Genomic DNA, 26,444 nt, shown 5'->3' with positions numbered 1-26,444 from the left:
TGCAAGCCTATGGTAATGACTTTTCATATTTGACTATTGAGTGCTTATTCTTGAACCTTAAACACTTTGAGTGATTTGAGTGAATCTTTAGTGAGGACGTCGGTTCTTGTCAATTTTGAATTAAAGGTAATTACTTAGATAAGGATAAACACCTATGTTTTCGTGTTTAAAAATTTTAGCTTGAGTTTGAGACTTTAATGCTCTTTTAGTTGAATTGCCAATGCATGATTATTTATGGATTATTTATTTATGGATTATTTTGAGACATTATTTATGGGAATTACAAGTTGAGAAATATTATTTTTAATGTGAGTTGAGGATTTTGCTTGAGGACAAGCAAACGCTTAAGTGTGGGGATATTTGACAAGCTATAAAAGTAACATATTCTAATCTCATTCTTCATGCGTTTTTGGATGATTAATTGTGTAAATTAGTGAATTTGATGCTCATAATCCTTTAAATTCATGTTTTTATACTTAGGAGAGCATTTGGGAGCGAAAGGATTGAAAAATAAGTCAAAACCGAACAAATAGAGCTCTTTCCAGGATCCACACGAGCTGGCCACATGCCTGTGTGTCAACCCATATCAATATCGCACCCTGCTTCCCAAATACACAAAAAAAACTCAATTTTTAGGCTTTCTGAGCATTCTAAAGTTTATAAACACCAATTAGAAGAAGACCTAAGAAGGCACTCATAGAAGATTGAAGAGAACACTCGAAGAAAGCCATCGGAATCAACTCAGAAGCGGATCTCCTTCAAGATCGAAGATCTCTATTTAATTTTCTTTGAAGTTTTATTGAGTTTCTTTATGTCTTGTTGTTATCCTAACTTTGAGATGTTTCTATTCAGGATTATGAACTAAATTCCCTAAATACCTAAGGAAGATGGAACCTATGATGAATCTTATTATTTGATTTCTGATTTACGCGATAAATACTTAATATTGTTCTCAATTATGTATGTTTATTTCTTGTTTTAATATTTTTGAAATATTAATTCAAATTTAATGTGGTTATTTCAGTGGAGCAAAAGTCCCTATTTAAGAGTAGATCTAGCATAATTGAGTGGAGTTGCATGCAATCCTAGAAATAGGACGACATAAATCAACCTAAAATTAGTTGTTCTTACTCTCGACGAAAGATATATTAATATAATGTAGGGATTTCTACGGATCAAGATACAAGTGAATAAATTATTTAATTTAGATTCATAATAATAGGTGAACTCTAGGTAGATTCTTTCCTGGGTATTGTCTATCTCATTAGTTATCTTTGATTATTTTCCTATTTCATTCTCTATTACGTTCTTAGTTAGATTAGTTTAGTAATTTTAATTTAAAAACAATCACTCCAATTTGTCGACTAAATAATAAAAAAAACGGTAATTACTAGTACTTTTAATCCTCGTGAATACGACATTTCCTACTCACCATAACTATACTATTGTTTGATAAGTGCGCTTGCTTTAGTCGTAACTATAGTTAATTTAGTGAACATCAATTTTATGTTTATTTTTTTTTTGTTTATCGCAATACCATACGAAATGTCCCCTCCCATTGCCACTTCGACCATCAGTTGCACACTCCTTTTTAAGCAATATAAATGCAGGTTCACATTTTACATGAAGTTGAAAACATATGAGATAAAGGTTAGAAAAAAACCGTTTTTGTTCGACCATTATTTTAATCATTAATATTATATGTATTTATTAATTTCGTGTAGACGTCTTTCTTATTTATCATGAAAATTATGATTGCTATATGTCAATTTACCTTTTTTATTTTTAATTTAATATTATAATTTATGTTCTTTATAATTTCAAATTTCAATATTATTTTTAATACAAAAGGAAATTTACACGAAGATTATGCTATATAAAAGAGGTATTATTGCAAAAGAAGTACAAGCATTTATATTATATCTAGTGTATTTGTAATATAATTACTTTATTAAGTGTATTTGTAATATAATTACTTTATTTATATCAATTTTGCAGAGATCAAAACAATGAAGATTAAATAGTAAAAAGTATGATTATGTAATATGTCCATTTTCTATGGTTATTTAAACCGAACCGATTAGTATATCAATTTGGAGAAAGTAGTTAAACTATTTGAACTAAAGACTGAATCGAATCACGATTGAATCACAAATAGCTATTTCTCAAATCCCTAAACCCAAAATTAAAAAATCCAACCCTAGCAGGCCTCAATCCAAAAACTAATAAAAATTAAAAGCCTCAAACCCAAATGAAATAAGAAAACAAAAACAAATTCTAAACTGAACCCAAACTCAGGCACAACAACAGATCCAAAAGCAAATCTTGGATGAGCAACCAAAAAACCTAATCCTTGATGCAAAAATGTGTTGATCATAAAAGCTTTTAGAGTGAATAATATAACAAGCTCTACCTTTCTTTGACTTCAAATTCAAGAAAAGGAAAATAAATGAAGATGAAGAAAGAATAACTCAAAATCCACTAATAAAATAAATCAAGTTGTTAAGGTGGAAGGCTGGAAGCTCGAAGGCAACCTGGAGAGGAGAAGAACGTAGGTTTACCAAGTAAAATAAATGTTCTAATTTCATGCTTTGGGTCTTTTATCTCTTTTCATTAAAAATATTTTTATATTACCTCAAAAACTTGTCTTAGGAATCAAAATATATTCAATAAAGCTTTTAATTTATTTTTAAAAAGTTTCTGGAAAAATCAAACACATAGAGATTAAAAAGTAAAAAAAAAAAAGTTCAAACACAAACAATAAAAGAGCTACAAACATGGCAATGGCATTAATGTTAACAGATTAAACTAAAATAACATGTTCGATGTCAACAGTACATTTCTCTTGAAGCAATTTACCCCTCCCATGGAAAACAAAAACAAAAATCAAACACACATATATATATATATATTAGATTTTAACAGTCGCAGCTTAATAATATATAATAAATAGCCTAGAACCGCATACACGAGGTATGCATGCATACGATCATACGATGCTATAAATATACTTCCATCAAATACATTATATGACAGCTTTGCATGTAAATGCAGCAGCAATATAGAAGCACATACATTTTTTTCTTTAGAGAAGCGTTGGAGAGAGATCCATAGGGAAGGGATTGCCCAAAACATTGTCCATATAATAGTGTGGATGGGCAGCATCCATTACCACAAACTGCATATCTTCAGATGGTTTCCAGTGCCTTTTCCTTTGATTAATGAACCAGTTGTTTATCTGCTTCTGATCCAGACCAGTTGACTCTGCCAAGGCGAGCTTTTGCGACTCCTGTTAGAAATTTCGGTTTGGTCAGAGATAGATCAACGGTTAGCAGATAAATTGCAGATTTACAATGAACCATAGGAAAAATATATATTCCCCCAAGACTGCATTGAATGCAAGCAGTGAGTAATATTTTACCAAGGCATGAATTAAGAAGCAAGTAGACTGGTTCCTCACAAATAGTAGTATGTGCCGAAGCATGCATTTCGAGTTTGCAAAGTTCTGCAATATGTACTTACCGACGGGTAAGGCCATTTGTAATGTCGACTCCACCAATCCAGCAACTGTTGCCTGGCTTCCTTAGGCAACTTCCCTTTCTTCCTCTTCTTCATAAACTCCTGCTTCAGACTGCCTAAATATCCACTGTACTTCCGCAGAAGCTGACCTTTAAGTTCTCGATCTTCTGCAAGGGGATCAATGAAATTGTTGTTCACATCAACATCTTCCTCGGATAATGCATTCCTGTCGACACCCTCTCCACAAGCTGAAAGAGAATGAATTAGTAGGCAATTTCAAAAAGAAAATGTCTCCTAGTACCGAATCAATGTGTGCATCATGTAAAACACATGTCAAGACCTAAGATGCTTTTGAGTAGACTTCTGTCCATCAGATGTCTCTAAACCGAATTTGGCCATGCTTTCTCTAAAGCTAAGGGCACTTGTTCTCGAGAACCAACACAAAAAGAAGGGAGAATCATATAACTGATCTAATTTCTGTTAAGTCAAACTTCATATCTTGAGACGGGGATCCTTATAAGATTTCAGATGATAGCAATCTGAATACACCCTAAAGTCAAGTTTGACTCACCATAATGCAATGCCTCAATCACTACTTCGGAAAACCAAAGACCATGGTCTCATGGAGTTTCATATTAATGCCTCCTACAATGTTATTATCAGACATTTCATGAGATGAAGCAACCCTAACTTCTAATATGCCAAGAGAAAAAAGAAAACAGGAAAGAACACCTACCCCAAACCACTAGTAGATGCAATGTATGATGTATCTAAATGCTAATTAAAGAACTTAACCCAAATGCTTGATTAATTTGTAGAAAACCTAAATGACAGTCGAAAATAATAAAAGCAAATGAACGTGGGTGAACTGAACATACAATCAGGAGCCGGAATTTCATGATGCCAACACGTTGATCATGACAACGGCAGAAATGGTATACCATATACCATGAAGAAAACATTAAATCATTAAAAAATGAAGTTGTGTATTGAAACCTGAAAATTAGGACCAGAAAATGAACTAGAAACTGCTGAAATTAATTTATAGGAACTAAAGGATGATCCATTTCAATTTCTTGGGGATAATAATTTCTATATAAACTTAGGAATTAAAGGCCCGTTAAGTACAATATCTTATAATATATAGAAACCAGTATGATTAACTGCCTCAATGGATTAAAAAGCTTCAAATTTAATGAGTTCCATCACTCAAGGCAAGTGCAGCAAGCCTCTGAATATCAAATTCTTTTGAGAAGCGCCACAAAATGGGAATCAAGTCTTCAGCTGACACCTGTCCCTGGCTCTATCCTTGGGCAACCCCTATACCCGACCCGTTAAAATAAGTATCAGTCCCTTGACACTTTGCAAAACCCTTCCAAATGAACCCCAAATCTAGGGTTTTGATTCCCCAAACTAAAGCCTCTAATCCATCTATAGCCCTAGTTTGATCAAAACCTTAAATTCTTCTAAAAACAAGTATTGTTCAATCTCTTTGACAGCATAGACTGCATAGTTATAATTTCAGTCTTCTAAGTACTATAGTACCTTTCCTCACAACATGATGTAGGCTAGCCCTAGCAAGCAGTGCAGCATATATAGTTTCCATTGTTATTCCATTTTCAGAAGACTTAGCAACCAAACTAGGTAGTAGTGTAGTTCGTTGCCCCAGATATTCCTTCACTCTACAATCTTCAACATACCAAACCTAAGTTAACCTGTTGTTGGCCAAAGGTCTTATTTTTCTAGCATAGTTACATAACGAAACAAGACATCTTCCTAGCATATGTTGACAAAGCTTTCCTTCTAAGGTTGAACTTCGAAAAGGAGGAAAAAAAAAAGTGTCCCGTATCTAGCAAACGACATGACTTCACAAGGTGTACCAAAAATTTGGAGAACATAATGCATATATTGTTTTGATAATTAATAAAGCTACATGTCCCAAGATCTATAGACATGCATGTTGGTTTTAAATTTAATATGGTATTAGCACAGTTTACAAAGACAAAGGAAGGAGGGAGGGAGGGAGGGAGGAGAGAGAGAGAGAGGTTATCACCAGGATTTGGAGAGGAAACGGTGAGGGCTTTGAACTGACACTCGACCCTTTGGAGGAAAAGCATGGCTTCCTTGAAGGGTTTAGTGAGTTCTTGCTCGTACTTAGTCAGCATCTCACAATAAGCTTCCATGAACTGATCTAGTGCAGGATCTTCGCCTATGCACCCCGTCCTAGTAGGACCCATAGTGGCGGCAGATGCGCATGCTTCCTCTAACCTAGCCACCATTTCAGGTGGCGCTCCTACCTGCTTGGTTTTGTTTCCGTTAGAAAGGGAAAATATATATATATCTTCATAATTATTAGGGAAAAACTTAAAAACTCATGTCTCCATCTTACGTATTTATTACTCAGGAAGACTTAAATGACCTCTCACTTTCAACACAAAAAAAAAAAATTTAGATGCAGTCAAACAAAACAAATGAGAAACTAGTTTGTGTTAATAGTTGCAAAATGAAGTCCCCTCATAAGCCAAAAATTGTTCAATGGCACAAGCATTAAAGCCTGTTTTCGAAACTAGAGGGATATAGCGATGAGAAAGATTTGGAAAGGGGAGCGTTTAATGGGGCAATTGGGTAGCAGGTCCCTAAGTCAAATCAGTATAGCTTTTTTTTTTTTTCTTTTTTTTAAGTTTTTCACCTTTTGACAATTAACATAGGCAGCTAAGAGACGGTGGTAGTGAGGATGAGCCATAATCTTAGCCTTGACAGAAGAGCTTCCATCGTTGCTCTCCATGAAATAACATCCGGTATTGTTGTTGTTGCTGGTGGTGGTGTTGTGTTGATCGTCTAGAATCATAGAGGATCCACTGCTGCTATTGTGGTTCTGATCTTGATTGTTGGTGGGAGGTTGGGGAAGAAATAAGGAGCTTGAGCCAGAATTAGGATGATGATGATGATGTTGATGTTGAGGATGAAGATGAGAAGTCATGGGATGATGCATCATCGTCATGGGACACAGTCCATTACTATTGTGTCCAAAAGCCATCATGCAAGAAGTGCTACTGGAACCACCTTCCATTATCTCTCACTATCTTATCTTTCTTTTCGTTTCCACCTCTAGTTTGTTCCCTCAAGGGCTTTGCTATATAATAACACAACCCATTTTCTCTCTCTTCTCTTTCCTACGCAATCTATTTTTTTGCCCTAAAGATTGTTAATATCTCTACAACTCTCCCGAGATTTATGCTACAAACAACAGGCTTTTCATAGGAACTCCTAAATAGTGATAGCAGCAGCAGCAGGAGGTAGTGGAGTTTGAGAAAAATGTGGGATTTTACTCTCTGGGGCTAACCTGGCAAAGCCTGCTCAGATTTCCTTTGGAAAATGGGAGTTTGTTTGTTGATCTTCCTAGTCATTAGCAGAGAGCATTAATTCTCACTTTCTACTACAAAATCCTCTCTGTCTCTCGAGCTTCTTTTGCACTTGTTTGGAAGAAAAGAAAAACAGAAAAAAGGAAGGGGAAGGGGGTTTGGTGTGTTTGCAGAACGCACGCGGGCTATGCAGAAAGAAAATAAGGCATTGAAAGAACTTCAAATCTCATGGCTCTACTATTAAGCAGGTGTGGGGGAAATAGTGGGGGTGTGTTTGAGGCAGTACTGGTGGCTGACTGCCTGTGGCTGGGGATATGCAAAGCTTTACCTTCCCGATGAAAACTCTCCCCTCTTTTCTTGCACCGCTAACTGATGCACTGCCATTTTACTGGCAAACTACAAAGAGAAAAAAACAGATAAGTGAGGGAGATTAGACGTTTATAATTTGTTATCTTATCGTTTACTCCATATATTACAAAAAGGAAACCGATAAATAATAATAATACAACAATAGAGGGATGAAACGATCAAATCGAGGAAGACTATAAGGCAAACTAGTGGGAAAAGGTTTTTATGGGCCACGAAATCATCAATTCATTAAACTCCTCTTCTCCTTCTCCTTCTTCAACTTTCTTTTATTTTATGTAAATGTTGTGTTATGTAGTGTACGTACTCTTTTCAGTTTTACTTTCTTTTTAATAATTTTATTATAGATTCTATTATTATTTTAATTTATAAATAAGAAAATAATACGTTTTAACATTTAAACTCGTGTTTTTTTTATTAGTTACAGTAGTTATACAAATCGAGTTAAGATTTAATTGACTAAATTTAAATGTTATAAAAAGTATGAAATGATATTTAATTTAAGGAAATTTATATCTATTATGGTAATGTAATATTCTATAATTGCATTCAACTATCTGGATTTTGAAAAATTATCTTAAGTAGGTAGATTTACATTTCCAACTATCTTTTGGTAATATACGTGTTAATTTCAATATTTCATATTTCTCATGTAATGTAAAATTATTAGGATGCATTTGATTCAAAGATAACATTTTATCCTATAATTTTATATTTCAATATGATATTACAATGTTTAAAATGTCAACATTCCAACATCCCGTAATTTTATATTCTTAAAGAATGTCAAAATATCATAATATAAGAATAATATTAATATCACTTATTATTAAGTTAACTCAGATTATAAACGTAATCTTAAATTTTGAACAAATTTACTCTGCTTTTATTATTTTAATCAATTTCCTCTTTTTTTAAATAAAATTGAAGTCTAATTAAAAAACTCTCATTCTCCTAACGGTGAAACAATATGAAGATGCCATATTTTAAAGTTATAATTATTATATTTAATTTAATGATTTTTTATCAATATCTTAATTATGATTATAATTAAAATTTATAAGTATGATTTACAAATTATGAGCGGTGAAGCAATAACTTTTCATGAATTATTATAATAATTACAATAAAAATAAAAATTACAATAATTTATCACAAATTTATGAAAGTTGAGAGTTAAAAATCGAATGAATTAAACTTTTCAAGAAGAATAAATTTTATAATAATAATTAGTAAAATATACTTTTAGATGATTTTACATTCTATTAATCAAACATTAAAATATTTCATTCTAGCTAAATGAATCCAATAAAGTAATATAAAATATCCAACATTTCATCTCGTAATCTTACATCCCTTAATTTTATTATCAAAATCTTATATTTGACTAACTAGATGCACCCTTAAGGTATTATTGATTTTATTACAATTTTTTCTTTTTTTATAATTTTGGTTTATTATATCTTAATTTTTCATTTAATCAAACATAACCTTAGTTTGTGATTAATAAATCATTGATTTTTTTATATGTGTTTGGTTATCGTAATAAATTTTCACTTAATTCAGTTTGTTTTTTTAAAGTGTTGAAAAAATAAATAGATACTTATCACTTAATATTAAAAAATAAGTTGATTTTATTTTTAAAAACAATATTCAAAATCAAATTTCTATTTACTTTTGTTAATAAAAAGAAATGTTCAATTTATTATATATAATTTTTATCCAAAACTCCCAAAATAATATTAATAATATTAAACTAAGAAATAAGTAACTTTCAATAAAAAGTAAGATTTATTATTATCAAATGATATAATTATTTTTAGTATTTAATTTTTGCTAACATAACAAGCAATTTTATAATGTAAATTCAACAGTTATAAAATATTGTACTATAAATTTCGTACTTTAATTTTCAACGCTTAACTTTTTAGTTTATCAAACAACACATTTGTTATCTTTTTTATCAAATGAATTAGATTCAGTTATATTAATACTTATCGTGGCTACCTACCGTTGTTGTTTATTGAATATCAAAGTGGCTAATGGAAGTGCTTGATTGCAACTGTCATTATGGCTTGACAACGCCAAAAACTATGCAAACAAAAACAAAAAATGCCAAGACTTTGTTTACATAGTTAGGTTTCCCTATGTCTGTGAAGATTAACTCCATGAGTAATTTTACTATCTTTAATTCACAGTACAACAAGTGAATCACACTCTATTACTTCCCAAGTATAGAAATCTCACATTTGTACCTAAATGCTAGAACACTCACCTCCAAATCATCGCATTAGAATTTGGGTAGTAAACACACAAGTTTTACAAAACAGTTTGCACTGTCACAAAAAAAGTTCCTCAATGAACGAATACAAATGCTCTCAATATGCTCTCATACATAACCTAGACAAACCTCCAAGAATATATCAATTTCGACTTGATAATATAGAATTTAAATGAATACGAAGCAACTCTTGGAAAATAGCTATTACAATATAAACAATTAAAAGCACAATATGTCGAAGATATGATCTCTTAAAATCAGCAGCACAATCTCGATTAAATCTCCTTAAAGCAAGGGTTATCTTGATTCATTCGAATCCAATCCAATCTAATCTTTAATAGTCGCGAATTGGTTTTTATAGATACCATAACATTTTCAAAATATCAACACATTAACTAATCCAAAGATTTTACTTCATTAAATTGCCAACTCAAATATGACAAGTAACTTCACTGCCTAATACTTCTACTTTTAATAGGTATTACGTCACATTGGAATTAATAATATGTATACTTATCACAATTTTTATTTCAAAATACAATTATTTTAAAAATAAATTCTAATATATATTTTGAGAAATATATGTTATTTTGTTAATTTTATTGTAAATTTCAAAATTCATCTACAGGAAAGAAATAATTTGCATTCTAATAACGTTTGAAATTATTTCAAATTTTCTATTTATACATGCTAAAATAAATTTTATGAAAAGAACAATTTAGGTACGAAAAATATATTCAAAAATCTACTTACCCGTCGTCCGATTCATTTACCTTTTAGGGTTTAATTTTCAAATGAATTTTAAATTAAAAACAACTTTACCATTTATTAATTAATTATTATATTTATTTTTAATTTTTAATCTTTATATCCAATCATTTTAATTAAAATAATAAAAATCTAATACCTATAAAAATGTATTAATTATTATTAATTTATGTTATAAATTGCACCATATTCTAATATTATCATATGTTAAACATAATGTATTTTTAAATTAATATATGTAAATATTTTTTAATGTTATATGTACAGTCACAATTACAATTATAAAGAACTACATCCAAATAACTATAATCAAATTTAATCATTATAAAGTATGGCCAAACCGATAACTAACATATGACTTATACCCGAATAAAACTATACAAAGTCCACATATAGTGAAATATAAATCATAATAAATATAAACTAAGAACTCGCCTATGATTTACATAGAGTGAGACATGAACATGAGATCTTAGGGCCTTAATCTTACTATTAAGTTAAGGTTTAATTAATTGTAAGTTATTATGTAAAAATTGTTATTAATGATGATTATATTTTGTTTTTATCTTTTTTAATATTTTGTTTATTTTAATAATTTATTATGAAAATACATGTTAAAATTTTAATTTTAATTATTTATAATATTAACTTTGAGATGAATTTTTCTTTAGTTTTTTTAATTTTATGTTCTAATCAAATTATTTTTGATCAGAATCTTTTAATTAATGATGTTTAATTAATTTTAAATAAAAATTAATTAATTCATCTCAATTTTAATATATAAATGAATTAAATGTAAATTTTAAAACATATATAATTATTTATAAAATAATTCAAATATATTTAATTTTATACCACTTCAATATGTAAACAATTTTTATTATCTTGTAAAAATAGGAAAATAAATAAACTAAATAGAAAACATGGATAAATAACAATAAGGGTATATATATTTATTTTAAAAATTCCTTAGTAAATAGATCTCAAAGGATTTATAGGATTTTCTTCAAATGTGAAGAGGGATAAGTGGACATTCTTGCAACAAAATCTTACATTTCAACCAAATAAATCATAAAAGATAATATAACATACTTAGTAGTATGTTGAGTAGTATTACGTTCCCGCAATCTTATCATATTACTAAAAGTAATATTACATTCAGTGTATCGCCTCCTTAATATCATATCAACTAAGCCATTATATTAGCTTTAATTTAACTTGAGCCCTAAATGTCATATTCGATTTGATGCAAAGAATATTTAGAACATGGGTATATTGTTAGAAAATAGATCATAACCTTGAAACAAGAAAAATAAAAATGAAGTTACTAAAATATGATGGCTTTAAGGTATGGAAATTCTTTTTAAAATACAACAAAACCCTCAACACTCCAAGTAAAATAATGAAAATGATTAACAGAAAAGTTATTTATATAATCATTCAATAGGTGTATCTTTTCATAAGATACTTTTTATATGGATGTATCTTTTAATAAGATATCTTTTATAAGGTTGTAATGTTTTATAAGTAATTTTACATAAAGTTATGTTTTTATATAATAACTTTACATACAAAAGTTATGTCTTTTCAACACATGATCTATCCGTTAATAATTATAATTAGTTAATTTTTTAGATAAAAAATATTACTACATACCAACATTATAAACTACTAACATATACCTCTGCATAAATAGTTCGGTCTATCGTGTTAAAAATAGATAGTGTAATCAATGGTTTTTTTTTTTTTGTAACATCTCAAATTCAAATTTCTCTCTTTTTGTTAAAAATTCAGACTTTTCATATAATAGGTATATATATATGGATTTAATATTTGATCACATATTATAAATATGCTCTACATTAGATCCAAACAAACATTTAATATCTAAGGTACGACTAAGCTAACAAAGAGATGTCTTGATAAAATTATTTGATGATACAAGTATAACATTTTGAAATTTGGGATTAACTTAAATTATGTACAATAGTTAGAGAATGTCTAGTATAATTGATCCAAGTTATATTAAACTCGTTTAGGGTGAAATGAGTTTTATTTCTCTATAACATTAACTTGCAAAAGTATTTATAATACCAACATTTGTTAGGTTGAATAGTAAAAAATTGATATTTTTAAGTGAATGTTCAAGGTTTTTTTTTCAAATAGAATTTTAATTGATATGTAGACTAGTATATTGAAAATTATGTCTAAAGAAACATACATTAAATAAATACTTAGTTGAAAGCCAAATCATGTCGAGAAAATATCAAACATTACGAAATAACACTAATAAGAATGCGAAAGTCACATAATTGGTGCTCAACCATAATAATGAAATATACGGATCGGTGTATTGAACCACACCATTGGGTGCTCAACTACTAGAATGAAATATACGAATGAGTGTATTGGATCTGACATCAATGAATTTGCCCCTCACAAAAACTTTTCAAACCTCATAAAATGTAAATCTTTAAATCAGATGTAAAGAAAAACTAGTTTGGACTCAATTAATCAAGTTACCACATACCCAAGAACATTGAATCACCATTGACTCAAGAAAACTTGGATCTTCGTCGACTCAAAAAAGCTTCCTAAGGAGTAGCTAGGGGACAAAGTCTTAGGAAAATTATTATTTCGAGCAACACAAGCCTATCATGTAAAAAAAAAAAGGTGGATGAAGAAGAAGGAGACATGGCAAAAAGGAAAGAGAGGTGATGGATGGAAGGAAAGGGGGAGAGAAAAAAAGAAAGAAAGAGGGAAAATGGGTGAGGAAGGAATAAAGATGACAAAACCCAAATTGATTCATTTCGAATGGAGTGAATTTTTTTGTTTGAAAAGTGGATGTGGGGCTGGTGGGGTGGATTTTCTATTTTGGATAATGGGCATGGAACGGTTACGATAATTGTTTACTAGGCCTCGACCTGACTTATTTTACTATATAAAATTATCATTTTATTCTTGTGTATATAAGCTATTAAAAAGGTAAAAATGTAATAACATCATACAGAAAAAACCATATATTTTATGTTTAAATATTTATTTGATTTTAAAAAAATTGAAAATACTAAAAATAAATAACAATAATTAAATTGAAGTGGAGTGAGATGAAGCGGAGATGGTACATTTAATATCTATGAAGATGATAATGATTTTTAAGATTATTTATTTATAATAGAGTGGATGGATGATAGAGTAAAATATGTCAATTGTGAAACAATAATAAATTTAACAATATTTGCCCTTGTTCAACTTTATTCTAATTCCTATAAAGGAAATGAGAAAGATAAAGGTTGGAGAACAACCTCAACTAACAAATGAAGATCAACGATGGACAAAGGAGCCCGAAATAAGTAAAAGAAAGGAGAAAGAAAGTGAGATGAAAAGATGGAGATGAAAGAAAGGATCAAAGAGGAGGGAAGGAGAGAGGGGAGAGTCGATGAGTTATTACTGTTTGCCGAAAAAATAAGGGAGAATACGAATTAAGTTAGTATAAACTTTTGAGTTTTAATCTTATAAATTAACGTAATAAAATTAACTTTTTTTTCTATTTCAAAGCCTAATTAGGCTAAATTTTGAATTTAATTGAAGTTTGATGTTATTCTAAAACATAAAAAATTTAAGAATTTTTTTATTGTAATTAGAGTATTCATCACCAGCAGCAATAATAAATCTTCTCGATACAATTATTCTGAAAAATATAAATAATTTATCATAAAATATACTTTATTCTCATTGAAGCTTGCGTAATAAAAGAGTAATAAAGGGTGTGATTTTTGGAAGGGGCAAAAATTTGATAGATAAAAGGACAAGGGGGAGTGAAGATGAACAGAACACGCTAGACAAAATCTTTTTTCCTTGAGATATTAAAAATCTCTTACACTCATTGTTAGTCCCACCCATAGCATCTAATCCGCAATTATTAACATAGAAAATATGGAAAAGATAAAGTTGTTTTCAACTACAAAAAGCTGGTAAACCAAGTGGGACAGCCCGAATGTCTCTCTCTCTCTCTCTCCCCATCTATGAAAGCTAAGTGTGTATGAGAGCACCATGCGTCCATTAGATACGGCTCCAATCAAGCTTCAACAAATTGTCTCCCTATGAATCCACCTAAATTTCTTTGTGCCACACACTAACACTACCCCCTTCTTCTTATGCTATGCTCCTATCTTACTGAATTAATACTGCTTTCTGCAATCGCTACCATGGTACCTATCCTTGTTTTTTAGCTCACATATATAAGCATATATATATTCTCCTTTCACTTTCAAGACGGGATTTGGTTGCAAACTCTCATTATCAAAGACTATATCATGTTGTGCACGATGAATACAAGTCTAGCATATAGAATATTTCATGCATTCCGATATTAATATATATATATATATATATATCCTGATGCTGCAGTTAAATTTAGAAAAAAAAAAAAGGTCTTTTATTATTGGAGAATCTTATACTATGCTAGCTTAGCTTGCTTACATTGAAAGGGATGTTATACAAACGGCAAAACATCATACATACATGTGCTTCTTCCAGGGAAGCAGTGGATCGAGTACATAAGTGTTGTAGTCGTATGTGAATGTATGCAAAACTTTCTGTTGAACTACTTTCCATATATAGTTTTCACTAAAGACCTTGGTACGCGATACAGCACACCCTGCAGTATCAGTTTGCAATATTTTCTTCCATGTTCAACTTGATAATTTGACTCGGCACTAAACCAATCCAACTCTCATTAGCTGCATTGAAAGTTACATATAATCAAGGCAAATATTGATATCGTCTTAATAATTTTGTTATTTCAAAGAAGGATTGTCGATATGAAAGTAGTCACTCGTGCTTTATAAAGTTAATAGTCTCATCTGTAACTATTAATATTAACTGTAATATCATAAAAGCCAAAGAACAACGATGGACCAAAGTCTAATGTTCGTGGTGTAAAATCACACAAACCATTGAACATAATTAAGAGTTTGCAATAAATGCATTTGACAGTTTTTTTTTATAATATAATTTGTTCTCAAAATTAAAAATTAGCTCTACTTTAGTATCTATATTTAATGATGTAATTACTGCTACTGAAAATAAGAAGACTAAGTTGTAGGGCTAAGAATTAATCCATATAATGAATTGAACAAATGGGTTGAACTATTTGATTTAAAATTACTTAAAATTGGTAAAATAAAAATTGAGACAAAAATTAATAGTTGAAGATTTTTGTATATACTTTTTAATATTTTTAGATTTTATGAATTCTTATTTACTTATTTAATTATTGTTGATATGTCAGTTGAATCGATTAAACTGATTGAATAAAAAATTAATGATATGACATGTTCAACCACTGATCTAATTATTAAAATATTAAATGTGACCCCAATTATATCACATCATCAATTTTTATATATTTTAAATTTAAGCATCAAAATAAAAAAATTATAGGCACCAAAATAAATATAAATAAAATTATATTACCCTATTTTTCTAAACTCATAAATCAGAGAGGGCTTTCGTGATTGAATTTTCACCATTGGAGTATAAAATAATGAGATTGACTATTGCATCCTTACGTTGTTGGCCACTGACAACATATTAAAACACAATACTGAGCAGTGTAAATAAAAAAATTATGTAATAAAATATATTTATAAGAATAGATAAATATAAATAAGATTTTAATTGAAAATTGAAAATGCAAAATAAAGATGTTAAAATTTATAGTTTCTCAGGTTCATATTTAATTATGTGTGATTTTCTAAATATATATTATATAATTAAATAACTCAACTTCAATTAGACTTGTTCATAGTTCGGTTAATTGTTTAAGCTTGAAGATCTATTCGAAATTTGAAAGGATTTAGGTAAAAATATTAAGTTCGAAAAATGAGTTTGAGCAAAAAAAATTAGGTCCGTTTAAAATATGAACCGAGTTTGGACTTGAACATTCAAGATCCAAACTCGGCTTGACCCATTTTTAGGTTAGTAATATTTTACATTATGCTATTTTTCTATATTACGTAATTTATAACATATAAAAGTTAAATATATAATAATGATTTAAACATTAAAATTACTAAAATGATTATATATATTTTAATAAATAAAATATATAAAAATATTAAATATTAAATTAAAAATAATATAAATACATTTTAAAATTTTTAAAAATAATATAAATAAGTCTCTTAAATTAGCCATTTATAAATATGTACGGATTTAAATAAAATTTTAAATTAATATTTAAAATCTAACTAAATGTATTAATATGATGTAAATCTAACTTATGATCACTTCTAAATTCCCGTGTCCCACAACTAAATTATTAAGAAAACCTAGAGAAAGGAAAAGAGTTCCTAGGGTGGGACAACTTTCTTTTTCGTTTTCCTTTTTTTTTTTTAAAGTAACATTTCTTTTTCGTTTTTCATTTCTTCAAACATAATGTATGTATATTAGTTTTTCCATAACATTAATACTGCTATTTTGCTATAAAAGCCAATAAACCCAAAAAGAAAGAGAAGGTTTAACTTATGGTTCTTCCCTTTTTATTGCAACATCTGAGTTAAGGGTTTTTATGTCAGGGTTAGAGTTAGGGTTAGGGGTCTAAGAGCAGAAGTTCCCAGGGCTAGGGCTCGAAGAGACAGATAAAAGGGTAAAAAAGAGGGCATAGTACGCGAATCCATCACAACAGCATAAGAATAAAAGCAAAGGAGAAATGTTAAGAGAGACGTCACTGGTTTATAAATTTTGACGCAGTGGAAAGGCAGTGAATGTATGTGGGTGGCAATGCCGCTTGATAGGATATAATAAAAGGATAATATAATTTTCAGTCCCTAAATTTAATAAATTAGTTTGTTTTAAATTTATACTATTATTTATTTATTTTAATAATTTATACTATTATTTATTTATTTTATTTTTAAATTTGACCAATAGATCTATTTTGGTCTCTAAATTTAAATTTTATTAAGATTTGATTATGTAATTAATGTTATTAAAATATGATAGGATTGGACAAATGGATAGTTGATCTATATAACAGTTTAAGTAAAGAAATTGAATTAATTGACTCAAAAATTACTTGAAATTTAGAAGAATAAAAAATTAAAATAAAATTGACAGTTATATAGGTTGAACGAGTTTTATAAATTTTTTATTTTTATAAAATTTTAATTAATTAATTAATAATTATTGGTTAAATCGATCGAATTGATTGAAATAAGAATTGATGGTCTAATATATTTTACTATTGATTTAGTTATTAAATTATTGAATGTAACACTTTAAAATTGTAATATTTTAAAATTTATATAAAATTTCAAATACAAATGTGGTATAATCTTATAACATCAGATTATCTAATTTTTAGAATATTAAAATTAAAAGATGAAAATGGATATAGTAAAAAGAAAATGATATAAATATTAAAGTAAGCTTAATTCTCAATAAGTTGAGTATCCTATAATAAAAATGTAGGCTTATTTCAGTTCTTAAGCAAAAGCTTTTTCCCTTTTTTATTTTTTATGAATTACTTTACGTCATATCCATCAACAGTTGCATGATAAGAAGGTGATAGATTAAACAAAAAAGAAAAGAAAAATGAAATGGAAAGAAAGAGACTGCAATATCTGCGAGACCTGGAATTCAATTTGACAGATTAGAAAGATTGAAAGGAAAGATATTTGGAGTATAATTTTCTTTTCTTTCTTGACCGCTTCGTGTTATGAGCCCAGCTATGAATACCAAAATAACAATTAATTCACAACCCCTTTTCTTCGATTATTATTAATGATTGTATTTTCCTTTTTTTAAGTTTAGGGTTTAATTAAGCTATGATATCGTTCTAAAGATAATCCACCTTTTCTTAACCATATAGTCATGAAATGACTACTGATTCTAGTTTTATGATTTAATCACTTGTTTGTGGGAGATAAAGTAAGGGTGAAATGGAAATCAAGAAACAAAGTGTAATTCAAAAGTTCAAAACCTTCTCATTGTTTTTCTCATGAGAAGATCTTATTCATCTGTAAAATCATTATAAAAATTACATAAAATCCCATTATAGAGAAAAAAAAGTTTGCAGAGAATAAAAATTAAAGAAAGTAAATAATGAGTGTAAGTTAGGTGTGGTGCAACAACACCTAACTTGGGAAGGATTCATTGAAAGGTAAAATTCCACAAAATCTTGGTGAAAGGATCAGCAAGTTGGTCAGGGGAATGAATATAAGTAAAACAAACTTGACAACATCGCACTTGTTCATGAACAAAGTGAATATAAATTTCTAAATGTTTTAATTTGGACTGATGCACTGAATTTGTAGCAATATAGGTGACACCAATATTGTCATATAATCAATGGCAAGGTGAAAGTAAGACATGGAGGTCTTTGAGCAAGTGTGCTATCTAATTTGTTTCGGAAAGAGCAACAATTACAGCACTATATTCTACTTTCATAAATAAATGAGAAGTAGTGTTAGTTTCTTAGAACACCAAAAAATTGGAGTAGACCCAAAATAGATGATATACCCGATGACAGAATAACAATCGATGATATCACTAGCCCAACGACATTGTCATACATGTAGAGAGCAGAATGGCCTTAGAGGAAATACGTATGCTATAAAAAAGACGTTTCCTTGAGATATCGAAGGAAACTTTTTATTGCTTTCTAGTGATTGGCGGATGGGGAGTTGCTGAATTGAGTAAGCTTATTGATTGAGAAAGATTTGTCTGGTCTTGTGAAAGATAGATATTGAAGTTTTCTAGGACACTCTCCTATAGTCCTTGGCATTTATTTTAGGAGCTTCATCATAAACAATTAATGTCTCAAACATACTCATAAGCAATTGAATACCTTTACTCATAAGCAATTGAATACCTTTATTTTCGTGCATATTATAATAATGAAGTACCTTTTGATTATATTTAGATTGAGTTAAGAATAACCCATTTTCATCACAAAGAACTTTAATATTATTCAGGAAAGAATGCAACAATCCAAGATATTTAATGAAAATTGTTTAACAAGTAATTGAATAACATTTTGAAGAAGAAATAATAAATCGTCCATATATATCAATATATAAAGAGTAGCTCCCATATTATGTAGGACAACTAGAGAATTGTCGCATTCAGACATTTTGAATCCAACTTTCACCAAGAAAGTTGTAAGAGCATCATACCATGTTTTAGGTGCTTGTTGGAGTCCATAAATGACGTTTTGCAACCGTTAGACATAATTTGGAAAATTAGGATGCTTGAAACTGGGAGGCTGGGACATGTAGACTTCATTGTCAAGTTTGCCTTATAGAAAGGCATTGTTTATGTCAATTTGATGCAATTACCAATTGCGTTGGACAACAAGAGTCAGAACTGTGCGAGCGAATCATAATTGGTTTTACCACAAGACTAAATCAGTACCAGATTTAGGGATTATATCAATGTGAAAAACAACAAGAAGTTAACGCTTTCAATTACTGTGCTACTAGCATTCTAGACTAGTAAGATCTCATCTTCACCGCACATAAGTAAATGTAAATTGAAGAATTATTCGATATAGTCGTAGTGAGGTTTTTTAATTTTATAAAAGAAATTTAAAATTTATTGTGTTTTCAATTGGTATTTAAAATAATAAATAAATTTACACGTGACAGTTTTTTGGGTAATATAACAATTGAGGAAAATTGAATTAATTTGGGGTTGAGTCGATTTAAATTAAATTGTAAAATTCTTAAGTCATTTTATTTCGAGATAGATTTGTGTTCACATTATTTTTAATTTCATATTAATTTTATGTTTGAATTGTTTCGAGCTAAGTTTATTTTGGGTTCACATCATTTAAGTTTGAAGTTTGATTTTTGAGTTCGAATAAATTTTGAGACTCAAATTTCAAGTTGGAACTTAAAAATTTTATGATTAATTTAGGTTTGACTTATCTCATAATATTAGTTTCAATAATTTCAAATTAAGGCTATTTTGATTGAAATCATTTTAAGTTGTCGGTTATTTAAGTTTTGAAGTTAATGTCTACTTTAAATTTTGCTCAAATTCGAGTTTATATTCTTTAACTTTTATGGTCAAATTGAATTTATTTAGATGAATTAGGTTGAATTTTGAGCTAATAAAAAATATATAGCTAAAGAAAAAGAAATCATATTCGACAACCTATTATGCAATCCTAAAATTAAAATATTAATTTTCCTAAAAATTTAGACCAGTAGAATATTCTCTCATTTCGCGTATTATTTTTATTAATGTGTAATAATTTAATTTTAAATAAATGAATTTAAAGTTAAAACAAACAATAATAAAAGATATAAAATATGAGATGTATTAAGACATGTCAAAAAAAGAAAAAGGAATATTTGATGACACTAAAAGTAAAATATGCGCAATAAAACTATAATATGTATTATAATTTATATAAAATAATTTTTAAATGAGTCATTATAACGAATTATAAAAATTTAAACTATCCAAAAATTTAAATAAATATGATGCATATAAATAAACATGTCAAATCTACATAAACAAAAATGCTAAAGTATAAAACTATCATAATTCCATTAAAAAATCATAATAATTTGAACACACAAAATAATGTGATCAGTCATGTACGTGTACGACATATATTAAATTGTTTCTAAACCTCAAATTATTCTAATTGAATTTTGAAATTACCAATATCATATTAAATATGTTCTTTTGTTAACTTAGTCATTAGCTTGGGTGTTAATGCTAGTTTAATTTTGATGTGAAGCATATTTAAAATAAGCAAATTGAATTGTAAACATGTGTGTAACTTCCCCATTAACTTGGATTTAATGTTTTTAAAATAAAAATAGAAAAGAAAATGGTCCTCCTAAATTTTTTTTGATACTATTTGTTTTTCATATCCAACATGTTTATGTTATAAGTATACATGTGTTTATAATTTGTTGCGCATATTTTAAATAGGCTTTCTATCATATTCAAATTAGCATTCAATGTCCAAAATAACGGCTAAGTTAACATAACAACATGATTGGTAAAAAAATTGACAACTACATACACACCACAAAAGTGCAAAGTTGTGGAGGGAAAGAATAGAACCATCATGAATATGGTTCATTGTATTCTTTCAGAAAAGAAAACTCCCAAGACCTTCTGGCTTGAAGTAGTTAATTAAACAATACATGTTTTGAATGAAGTCCTATGCGAGTAGTGAAAAATATGACTCCAAAGGAAACATGGAGTGGAGACAAGCTTTCAGTTGAGTACTTTAGAGCTTTCACTGTCTTTCTTATGTGTATGTACCTGTTAAAACTAGAACTGATATATGCACGGATGGGGTGAAATTTATTAAATTTCATTAATCGAAGCTGTCAATTTTCAAGTTTGGAAAATCATCAGATTTGCGACGACTTTTTGGATGGAATCCAGACATTTCTTGGATAAGATTTCCTCATGGCTTTTTAAGATCTATCTCTTAGCTTCGAAACGCACTTTGAATCACTCGATTTTGAGTTCGGGAGCTCAAGCTATGATCATTTTAGTGAATATTGAGCGAGCAGAATTTCTAGACGGGATTATAACGAGAATTACGAGTTTTAGGTTTTAATTGAGTTTAAATCATATTAGGTTTGAGTTTTAGGCTTAATTTTTATTATATATGAGCTCAATATTGTATTTATAAGCTCTTATTATTTTATTATTCTGAATTTTTATAATTGTTAAGTATTTTAAGTTATTTAGAATTTTATATCAAGAAGAAAGTTTAGTTTAAAACTACTTCTTAATTAGGTTAATTAGAGTTGTAATATACTTAAGAGTTTTATTTAGATTTATTTAACTAGCCCATATAAAGGCCTTTTCATTGTATACAATTCATTCAATTGATTATTATTCAACTTCTCTTTGAGTTTTTCTTTTTTAAGAATTTTTCTTGAGTTTTCTTTTAGAATAGTTTTAACAATCTTTTCAGATTGTGAGAATCATATTCAGACTTTTTCTTACCAAGTTTTTTTTTTCCTTGAGGGGAAATTAGAGTTGCTTGAAAGGGGTTGTAGATTCTTTTTATTATCAAGGCTGCTTAGGACTTCCACACTCCACGTTCCATCTTTTCCATCTATCTTCCTTATTTTCTTCTTTATTGTTCTGTTTTACTTATCTTAGTTTATTTATTTCAATTTTTTTCTTCAATTTTTTTTATCTAACTTGAATTCGTTTGTGTTTCAGGTTGTTTCAAGATCCAAGTTTCTTTTTGAACGTCTAGAACTTTAAGTCAAATCTGCGACTTGGACAAACTATTATTCTTATTCCGCAATCATCCTTATCATTTGGTATTAGATTTAGGCATTTTAGGTGTTCTTATAAAATTGATTTCCAACAAATAGCCTCAAAACAATTTTGTTTTACCCAGAAAGTTTTCGGAAAAAAATATTTTTCAACGGGTAAATGTTTTTCAAATGATTTGAAATTTTACATACTATTTATTGGCACTATTTTAGAATATAAAAAATTATTTCCCACAAAAAAAGTATTGAAAAAGTACAAAAAAGAAAAATATGAAGAAAGAATAAACTAAAAAAAAATCATATGGGTTGAATTTCGTGCAAAAATTTCCAAATCAAATATACATTATTTGAGGAGGCTCCAATTTAAATTTTGTGATTTTTGGAAATCGGGAACACCTTCAACAAAGTTTGTCAAGTTGCTTCACAATTTTTTTTCAAGTTTTCGAGTTTCTGGGAATTTCATTGACTCTTAGTCTTAGGTTTTCATTTGTTTTTGCTTTTTATTGTTCTTTTACACATTCTAACACTTTATTGTTTTTTGTGTTAGTAAGTTAAAGCACGTTACACATTCCTACCTGCGTGCAACACAATTTTTTGGCGTCTAGCTGATTTTGGACTCATAATACTACTAGATTTACTTTGTTAGTTTGATTCTAATACATTCTAATTAATTGATATAAACACTTTTAAAAGAATCATAAGATTAATTCTTACTTCATTGATAATTTGATTTTTATTCCTGAGTGCATAATAGTGGGGTTTGCTTTTGGTTTTATTTTTATTTTTATTTTTTTTTCTAAGTGTTTTGATTTCAGCCTCTAATAATGGTATGTACACGTAGTAAGGACGAAGAGCATGATTCATTCATGGATACCATGGACCAAGTTACAACACTATTCGACAAACTTCAGAAAAATTTCAAGGAGGCGCAAGAGCGTTTGGAAAATAAATTCAACACATTGGAAACTCAAGTCTTTCATCACGAGACAGTTTAACAAAATTTCAGCCAAACTTTGGCTCAAACGAAAACTAAAAATAATAAACCTTGGGCAAAGCATAGATGTCATATTTGTAAAAAAACCAGCAAGGACATGTTGTTTCCAATATCGTTCAACCTTCTATTATTCATGGACTTATCAAGAAAGAAATTGGTATAAAAAACATGACATCTTCTGTAACAGTCCGTTTTCAGTGAAATCAGAATAGTAGTTTTGGGACCACAAATCCGAGTTAAAAAGAAAATTTATTTTAATATTATTGCATGGTCTGCATTAGGAAAGGAATGTTATATGAAAATTCTAATAAGAAATTTTATCGATTATGTGCTTAATGATAAATCTCAAATGTAACATATTTTAATCCCACGCTTGACATATTTTTGGATATTTATTATAAAATTTAATGAATTTGATGCTCCTAATCTTTTAATTTCGTGTTTTATACTCAGGAGAGCTTAGGAAAGCAAAAAAGCAAGAAGCGGGCCAAAAACGGACAAAATAGACCTAATTCAGTGTTTCACACGGCCTGGGCACTTCCACACGGGTAATCCACACGCCCGTATGTGACACACGAGTAGGCTACACGCCCGTGTGTCATGACCGTGTTGACTAAAAACCAACTCAGAATTACACACGGCTTGAGCACCTTCACACGAGCGTGGCACACAGCCGTGTCCCTATCGAGCTCAAGTCTAATTCTACTCGGAAAAGGCTAATTTTGAGGTTTTTGAAGCATTCCAAAGTCTATATAAACACCTTAGAAGAGGATCAAAGGGGGCACGCAGAGGAGAAAGCAGAAAATATTCGAAGACAACCATCGGAATCAGCTTGGAAGCAGGATCTACTTCAAGACTGAAGATCTCCATTCAATTTCCTTAGAAGTTCTTTGGGTTTCTTTATATTTTGTTGTTTTCCCAATTTTGAGATGTTTTCCCCTATCATTATGAACTAAACTCCTTAAATACCCAGGGGAGATGAAGCTTAAAACAGATCTTATTACTATTTGAATTATATGATAAATACTTGTTCTTATTCTTAATTGTGAGTTTTAATCCTTGTTTTAATATTTCAGGATATTAATTCAGGTTTTGATGTACTTATTCAGTGGAATAAAAGTCACTGTTTAAGAATAGATCCCCCATAATTAAGCAGAGTTGCATGTAATCCTAGGGATATGACGACATAAATCTGATGGATTAGAGTTAAATCTAATAAGGGAATCCATAGATCGATTTAATGCGACAATAGGGGTTTTAATTAGAAAGAGATTTTCAATTAATTAACCTAGAGTCAGTTATTTTTAGTCTCGAGAGAGATAATGACATAAATCAGGGATTTCTACGTATTAAGTCAAGTAAATAAATCGTCTAATTCAGAAGTAATAAGTGAAGTCTAGGTGGATTATTCCTTGGGTATTGTCTTTTCCATCGGTTGTCAAAAGTATTTTTTCAACTTTCATCTCTGTCTTATTTTCTTTAAGTCAATTAGATAATTAGTCTTAGTTTAAAAACATTCCTTTAACTCTTAGGCTAGATAATAAAAAGATAGTAATTACTAATACTTTTAGTCCTCGTTGATACGATATTTTTGGTCTCACCATAACTATACTACTGTTCGATAGGTGCGCTTGCCTTAGTCGAGTTTTTTTTAGTTAGTTTAGCGATTATCAAGTTTTTGGTGCCGTTGCCGGGGACTAAGATATTAGGAAGCTTGATATTATTACTTTAGCCATTTTTACTTTTATTGCAATTTACTTTTTGTTTTTAGTTTAATTTTTATTTTCTAATCTTTCTTCTGTTTGCTTCTGGCAGGTGTCTCTAGTTTATGACTAGAAGGAACCCGTCAGGACCGTTGCTTTTTGACAGCGAGATTGAGATCACAGCTGGCAGAAATCAGAGAGAAATAAGGGGAAGCCTACAATACATAGAGGAAGAGCGAGAGGACGATATCCATACTACAATTGAGGAGATGATTGATAATAAGAATAATCCGCTACCTCCTGTGGTTACTGCAAACCTAGTAAATCAGAGTCCTGTTCCTCGTACTATGTATGGTTATACTAAACCTACTTTAACAGGAACTGAATCAAGTATAGTTAGACCTGCTGTTGCTGCAAATAATTTTGAACTGAAACCTAACACAATTCAAATGATACAACAGTTTGTTCAGTTTGATGGTTTGCAAGATGAAGATCCAAACACTCATTTAGCAAATTTTCTGGAATTCTGCGACACCTTTAAGATCAATGGCGTTTCTGATGATGCCATTCGCCTTCGGTTATTTCTCTTTTCATTACGAAATAAGGCTAAATAGTGGTTGAACTCGTTACCACGAGGGTCAATCACTACTTAGGAATAAATGACCGAAAAATTTTTACTTAAATATTTTTCGCCGGCTAAAACGGAAAAGTTGAGGAATGATATCTCTTCTTTTGTGTAGATGGATTTAGAAACCCTTTATGATGCATGGGAGAGATACAAGGATTTATTGAGAAGGTGCCCCTACCATGGGTTACCTCTTTGGCTACAGGTTCAAACTTTCCACAACGGTTTGAATCCCTCAACTAGACAAATGATCGATGTAGTTGCTGGAGGAACTATCAATAATAAGACACCTGAAGAGTCTTATGAGTTCATAGAAGAGATGTCACTGAACAATTATCAATGGCAAGTCATGAGGACAAAGCCGACAAAAGTAATCGGCGTTTTTAACGTCGACTCGGTTACTATGCTTTCAAATAAGGTAGAATTCTTAAATAAGAAGATTGATGGTTTACTTGGTTCTACGCAGGTACATCCAGTAATGCAGTGTGATGCAAGTGAAGGTGGAATAAGCAATTCAGAATACCCACCCTACGGCTCCAACATGGAGAACG

General features: G+C 29.5%; 1 protein-coding gene and 1 non-coding gene across 2 annotated transcripts; both read right to left on the bottom strand.

The window, feature by feature from the left end:
- Positions 1-2,881: 2,881 nt before the first annotated feature.
- Positions 2,882-7,527, bottom strand: LOC108485671 (homeobox protein SBH1-like). The gene is made up of 4 exons (XM_017789527.2): positions 6,209-7,527; positions 5,573-5,816; positions 3,523-3,767; positions 2,882-3,289 (listed from the first exon to the last, which is right to left on the bottom strand). Exons 1-4 carry the CDS (start codon positions 6,587-6,589, stop codon positions 3,086-3,088), a joined length of 1,074 nt encoding a protein of 357 aa, XP_017645016.1. The 5' UTR covers positions 6,590-7,527; the 3' UTR covers positions 2,882-3,085.
- An 18,448-nt stretch (positions 7,528-25,975) lies between these two features.
- On the bottom strand, positions 25,976-26,082 carry LOC128294612 (small nucleolar RNA R71). Its single transcript, XR_008284920.1, has one exon. It is a non-coding gene; the product is annotated as a small nucleolar RNA R71 (small nucleolar RNA).
- Positions 26,083-26,444: the final 362 nt, after the last annotated feature.

This window comes from Gossypium arboreum, chromosome 6 (assembly GCF_025698485.1).
Source record: "Gossypium arboreum isolate Shixiya-1 chromosome 6, ASM2569848v2, whole genome shotgun sequence".
NCBI classification, from domain to species: Eukaryota; Viridiplantae; Streptophyta; class Magnoliopsida; order Malvales; family Malvaceae; genus Gossypium; species Gossypium arboreum.
This window is presented reverse-complemented; position numbering and strand designations above follow the sequence as displayed.